Source organism: Dryas octopetala, chromosome 9 (assembly GCF_963921425.1).
Source record: "Dryas octopetala chromosome 9, drDryOcto1.1, whole genome shotgun sequence".
NCBI lineage: Eukaryota > Viridiplantae > Streptophyta > Magnoliopsida > Rosales > Rosaceae > Dryas > Dryas octopetala.
The window spans coordinates 13,854,199-13,861,078 of NC_141374.1; the positions used below are offsets into that span (position 1 = coordinate 13,854,199).

General features: G+C 38.1%; 1 protein-coding gene across 2 annotated transcripts; it reads left to right on the top strand.

Moving 5' to 3' along the window:
- Positions 1-325: 325 nt before the first annotated feature.
- ERD1 (Clp ATPase) lies at positions 326-6,568 on the top strand. 2 transcript variants are annotated; one of them, XM_086228614.1, is made up of 12 exons: positions 326-1,148; positions 1,717-1,865; positions 1,952-2,181; positions 2,295-2,403; positions 2,482-2,603; positions 3,621-3,722; positions 3,813-4,094; positions 4,181-4,281; positions 4,392-4,686; positions 4,982-5,215; positions 5,407-5,640; positions 5,887-6,568. In XM_086228614.1, the coding sequence occupies exons 1-12, from the start codon at positions 451-453 to the stop codon at positions 6,208-6,210; spliced, it is 2,880 nt and encodes a 959-aa protein (XP_086084740.1). In that variant the 5' UTR covers positions 326-450; the 3' UTR covers positions 6,211-6,568. The 2 variants fall into 2 exon arrangements, with proteins under 2 accessions (XP_086084740.1, XP_086084741.1); XM_086228615.1 differs by having other exon boundaries at positions 4,184-4,281.
- Positions 6,569-6,880: the final 312 nt, after the last annotated feature.

The window sequence follows — 6,880 nt, forward strand, 5'->3', positions numbered from 1 at the left end:
AATCATGACCATGAACTTAACTTCCGTGAAAGAAAATCAAATTCTAAATTGTGATGAGAAAATAGCTTAGAGGTTCTTTAGTCAATACACAATAGGCTCAATACCACACTATAACTTATACTTGTTTTCCTGTAAATGCTTATGAATTATGGTTGAAGTAGCATTGAATGGGATGTGGACAAATGATAAGTCATTAATTAAAAAAATAAATAAAAAACTTTTCTTGCAAATGAAGTGATGTTGGACGTGGTTAACAATAGCAGCATCAAACACTTTTATTCGGTCTTCAGCTTAACAGATTGATTAGTTTAGTTTGGATCAAAATCCTTCATTATTCTTATACTCTTTTTGAAGCAAAAGCAGAGCAAACCAAAACCAAACCAAACCTTCCCACCTGAAACTCCCTCTCCCTCTTTCTCACTCTCTCTCTCTGCCTGAGAAGTCAGAAGAATGCATGTGTCGTCATCATCCTCGGTGCTGATATCGTCACTTCAATGGAGGACTCCATCTCAACACATATCATTTGCTCATTTCCCATTACAATCTACTTGTTGTAGAAGCAGCAGAAGCAGCAGTGAAGGCTTTTCTGTGTACCCAATTCGCCTATTTCTCAATCCATCAACCCCCTTTTCGTCTTTCTTGTCTCAACCCAAAGCTCGTCCCTTGCTCAATGGCTGCACTGTTCGGAGGACGAGGAAGAAGCAGCTTCGAATCGTCTCTGCGGTGTTCGAGCGATTCACGGAGCGAGCAATCAAAGCTGTCATCTTTTCCCAAAGAGAAGCCAAAGCCCTTGGCAAGGACATGGTGTTTACCCAGCATCTCTTGCTGGGTCTAATCGCTGAGGAGGAACAGCATCGTCATCTTCATCCTTCCTCCCATGGCTTCCTGGGATCGGGCATCACCATTGACCAGGCACGCCAAGCTGTTCGCGCCATTTGGTATCATCATCTCAGTAGTCAAAGTACTACTACTGCTTCTGCTTCTTCTGGGTCTGCCACCGATGTCTCCTTTTCGATTGCCACAAAGCGCGTGCTTGAGGCTGCGCTTGAGTATTCGAGGGGTAGAGCTCATAATTTTATTGCTCCAGAGCACATTGCCATCGGCCTATTCACTGCTGATGATGGAAGTGCTGGTCAGGTCCTTAGAAGGTATTATTCTTGTGACTTGTGACCCATCTTGCATTTCAGTTTTCTTTTTCTACTTTTGTTGCTCAGCCACTTCCAGCTTTCATTTCCATCCATGAGTTGCACCTGGTATCTGTGTTGATTAAATTGTATGCCTAAGTGATCATTTCAATCTTCTTAAATACTGCTGTCCCAAAAGGGAAATCTGGAAAATCTGATTTCAGAACATGATAAAAGACTTTTTCTTGTGGATTCTTCATATGATGTGCCTATGCTATATTACTATGTGTAATCCTAAATTCTCCATGTGTTTCTCATTACAAAATTATGAGAATGGTGGGGATTGATTGTTTTCATGCAGGGCAGTCTCTACATTACAAAATTTCCATGCTTCAACACTCACCAAATGCCTACCCCCTTTCTTTAATAAAAAAGAGACATTTTTTTTATGGAGTATACTTATTCATAATAAAGCTTATAATTATAAGGTGAATTGTTGTAGTGAGAGCAGCCTTTCTTTTTGGCACCAAAGTTTGAAAGTTATATATGCCAATTTTCTATTCTGAAGCCTACTAATTTAATGTGATTTCAGACTGGGGGTAAATGTAAACCAGTTGTTAGATGAGGCAGCCTCCAGACTTAAAGTAGAGCTTGCCAAAGATGGTAGAGAACCATCTGGGGGATTCCAAAAAACCTTTTCCCGAAAATCGACTGCTAAGAAATCCTCAGAGAAAACGAAAGGTAAGAAGTAAGTTTGCTGTTCTCTATTGTTTTCTATCTTTATTACAAGTAGAGGGAATGCTCTGTAATTTCACTGTGCTTTTCAGAGAAAAGTGCTTTAGCCCAATTCTGTGTGGATCTTACTGCTCGTGCTAGTGAGGGACTCATTGATCCTGTTATTGGCCGAGAAACTGAAGTTCAGAGAATTATTCAGATACTTTGTCGCAGAACCAAAAATAACCCCATTCTTCTTGGTGAAAGTGGGGTTGGGAAGACGGCCATTGTTGAAGGACTGGCGACTAGTATTGCACAGGCAGATGTTCCTGCTTTTCTCTTGGTGTGTTCTCACAAATGATTGATATTCCTATAGTTCTTCTAGCTCTACACTCCCATCATCCAATTTAATAAAGCTGTATATGACAAATTCAATTAGCTTTATTGCTTCCACAGACAAAGCGTGTAATGTCCTTGGATGTAGCACTATTAATGTCTGGTTCAAAGGAGAGGGGAGAATTGGAGGCGCGTGTTACCGCCTTAATAAGTGACATACAAAAATCAGGTGAATGCACTTTTTTGGACTTTTTGCATGGGAAAGAAGCACTTCCATTATGCTTATTTTAGTGTGCTTGCATTGCAGGAAACATTATTCTTTTTATTGATGAAGTCCATACCCTTATTGAGTCCGGCACAGTTGGACGAGGAAATGGTCTTGACATTGCTAATCTATTGAAACCGTCACTTGGGAGGGGTCAAATACAGGTTATATTTTGTTCCCCTTCTCCTTCATATAATCTTTGCTTCAGATGTAAGTTTAATGACCATTGAAGTCCTCGTATTTCAGAACGAAAAAAAAATTCCTCGTGTATTGGCATGCCATCTGTAATTTTTTATTGGAGTGTTCCCCTCGTTGTAAGTAATAATACTAGTTAGTGGAGGCACAATTAACACTTTACCAGCAGCCATTAGTCATTCACAATCAGTCATTAACTGGTCGTTGTAAATATTTGGCATGCTGTTGTATGCTTTGATCTATGGGGTTATGCTTAGTGCTTGACCCACAGATCCTTTGAAGAAAGGACCTCATGCACTGAAGCAAGGGGAAGTCAAAGAGTGTGCTGGAAGGGTAAACATGTGATTTCCAAGAACTAATGCTGAGAACTAACCTATTGATAGAGATACATGCAGCCCAAGTCAAGTACTGGGAGTTGATGTTTTGTTTGATGAAATGGCCTTTATTGGACCATTTTTTTGCCAATAGTTCTTCTTTCATTACAAGATAAAATTAGTAATGTTGGACTCAACTCAAGTTCCTTTTGTCTTGAGATTGGGATGATGCGACTTTCTTAAGCTTCTCCAATTGATATTACAACTGTTGGGGACACACTTACGTCTATTGTCCTTATTTTCAATCAGTGATGTTAGAAAGTGATTGTCGTACACTTCACTTTCTAGTTCCATTTTTTGTATTTCCTCCATGCATTATTCTTCTGAGTTGCAATCTATTTAACTTCAATAATTTCATAAGTTTTAGGCTCCAAAAAATAGTGTCAATTTAATCCACCATATAAGACATTCTATTGTTGGAGTTACATTACTGCCTGAGTAATGGCATTTTTCGTTATATTTTTTCTTTATTGTTGTTTGGAAATTTATTTCAATCAGTGATGTTAAGAGCAACATGTTGTTATTCTGCATTTAAGATATCTGATTGTTTTCTTCTTTAAGCATAGTATAAGTTGTGTCACTCAAGTTGCATTAACATTCCATTCTCTGCAGTGCATTGCATCCACAACTGCAGATGAATACAGGTTATATATTGAAAAGGATAAAGCATTTGGGCGAAGATTCCAACCTGTGTGGATTAATGAACCAAGCCAGGTCTTTTTCAATATGTATTTTCATCTTGTTGTATGTTAAGTGTTCAGCCATTGTATAATTCCTAATTGGATATGATGTGAAAATTTTTAGGACGATGCAGTTAGGATTCTATTAGGTCTGCGTGAGAAATATGAGGCCCATCACAATTGCAGATATGCACCAGAAGCCATTAATGCTGCTGTGTATCTATCAGCAAGATATATATCCGATAGATATCTTCCTGATAAAGCTATTGATCTCATTGATGAGGCGGGAAGTAGAGCTTGTATGGAAGCCTTTAAGAGGAAAAGAGAACAGAAAATTGGTATACTTTCAAAGTCACCTGATGATTATTGGCAAGAAATTCGTACTGTTCAGGCGATGCATGAAGTGGTAATGACATTACTCCTACGTCCTATCATACACATACCTTGTTCAATGATCTTCTAATATTGTTAGTGTTATATCTTTAATATAAGCAGGTCCTAACGAGTGAACTGAAAAATGGCTCTGCTTCTAGTGTGGATGATACCAGAGAACCCATTCTGGACTCCTTTCCATCTTCCACAGAAGATGATGAGTATGATTTTTGGCCCTGAAAATGTGTATGAAGGATAATGCAGTCGGCCTGCATTATCTAAGGGGGTCAGAATGATATTTAACTGGGTTTCTTGCTAATATATTTTTCAGACCGACAGTGGTGGGACCAAATGATATAGCAGCAGTTGCATCACTATGGTCAGGGATCCCTCTTCAGCAGCTCACTGCTGATGACAGAATGCTCCTGGTGGGTCTTGACGAGAAGCTTAGGAAACGGGTTGTTGGTCAAGATGAGGCTGTTGCTGCCATTTCTCGAGCTATTAAAAGATCCCGGGTTGGATTGAAGGATCCTAACAGACCCATGGCAGCACTGCTCTTTTGTGGTCCTACTGGGGTTGGCAAAACTGAATTAACAAAAGTTTTGGCTGCATGTTATTTTGGATCGGTAAGAGTCTTCGCTCTATATTTAGAAGGTAATCATTCTACAATGGGTAGTAGTTTAGATTAAAAATGCAAAGGAACCTTGATGTAGTAGGGAATGTGGTGAGGCATAGGCATACATTCGATCTAAATTGATGCTCATGTTTTTTAGAGGGATTAATTGAAAAGCCTCTTTTGGTTGCTATTAGAGCAAACACAAAGTTCTCAAGAGGACTAAAATAGCCAAAGACTATCTTTGTGGTTTGGATATGGGTCAAAATGCTAATTCAGTTTGTGTGATCCTTGACTTATTGTTACAGGAGGAAGCCATGCTACGACTTGACATGAGTGAATATATGGAACGACATTCCGTCAGCAAATTAATAGGGTCACCCCCAGGTTATGTTGGCTATGGAGAGGGGGGCACTCTAACAGAAGCTATTAGAAGACGACCTTTTACAGTGGTTGTGCTTGATGAAATAGAGAAAGCCCATCCAGATATATTCAACATCCTTCTCCAAATGTTTGAAGATGGCCACCTTACTGATTCTCAGGTTTGTGGCCTTTGGCATTTAGTTAGACACTTAGCTCAATACAAGGAAAATGGTTGATCCACCAGGTTCTTTTTTGGAAGGTTTTTTTTTTGTGTTTTGGTAGGGAGATCCAAGTAAGTTGTGTTAACCTTCTTCCTTATTACATAATCTTTGATTATCGCCTCATTTTGTGTAAAATTTGGATTTGATAGGGACGGAGAGTATCATTTAAGAATGCATTGGTAGTGATGACATCTAATGTGGGTTCTACTATCATCGCGAAGGGTAGAAGTAGTTCCATTGGTTTCTTGGTTGCAGATGATGAGTCAACTTCATATGCTGGAATAAAAGCAACTGTAATGGAAGAACTCAAGGCATATTTTCGTCCAGAGTTGCTCAATAGGATAGATGAAGTAGTTGTATTCCACCCCCTTCAAAAGGCTCAGGTTAGTCATTTTCCATTGATTGAAAATTTCAGTGTTCTGAGTGCTAGGAGCATTAGCTTACACTTTTATGTCTCTAGGATTAGATTTTCAATTATTTGATATGTCTGCTCAATACAACTTTGAGTTACCACCACGAGAAAAGAAAGCTTTTATAAACAGAACATTCAGAGGGGATGTCATGTCACCCAAGCACACAAGCTGGGTCATGTAGATGCTTTAATTTACATCATTGTTTGGTTGTTGTAGATGCTTGAGATTGTAAATTTAATGCTACAAGAGGTGAAGCAGAGGCTAATATCTCTTGGAATGGGATTGGAGGTGTCTGAATCAGTGAAGGACCTCATATGTCTGCAAGGCTATGACAAGTTTTATGGTGCTCGTCCTCTTAGGAGGGCAATTACGTTAATAATTGAAGATCCATTGAGCGAAGCGCTTCTTTCTGGAGCTTACAACCCTGGTGACACTGCCATCATTGATCTAGATGCTTCTGGAAACCCTTTTGTGAAAAATGGATCAGATCAGAGTATCCACTTCTCTAATACCAGCATACAACACCCATCATGTAGTTAATCCCATAATCTTATGATATTTTCTTGTAGGGTATCTGCACAAGTTTTGTTTTAAGTGTAGATAAGTTTCAATGATTCTTTGAAGCATTGGGTATATACAAATTATTTATAGAAACAATTAGTACTATTTGTTTAGTAGTTTAGCATTTAGAGTTGTATCTAAATATAGGACCTCTTTTATTTTTATTATTTTTTATTTGGAAGGAGTGGGGAACAAACTTGTGTATATGGTGGACAAGTCCACGATTCTTTCAATTGGACTACCAAATAATTGGTAGGACCTTTTTTATTAACCGAACAATCATTGTATATAAAATAATTATTTATTAATTATATTGTTATTATGTGTTTTATGTCAATGTCAATTTGTAATTCCTCAAACAAAACAATATAATTACTAACATTATTTGGTTACTATAGCAATTAAGATTAATAATATAATTTAAGAAAAAGAAACAGTTTGTGTTAAAGAACTACAAAATGCAATTCACATGGATTTAACATGACATAATCACGATTAAGAACCGTGACGTACCTGATTTTACACCTACTTTTGGTCGTTGAATTAATGTTGGTATTTTAGCCTGCTTTTTTGTAGAAATGCTCCATGGTGCACGTTTCTTAGAAAGAAAGAAAAAGATGGAAAAGAAAAGAACATATGAAGAGAAAGC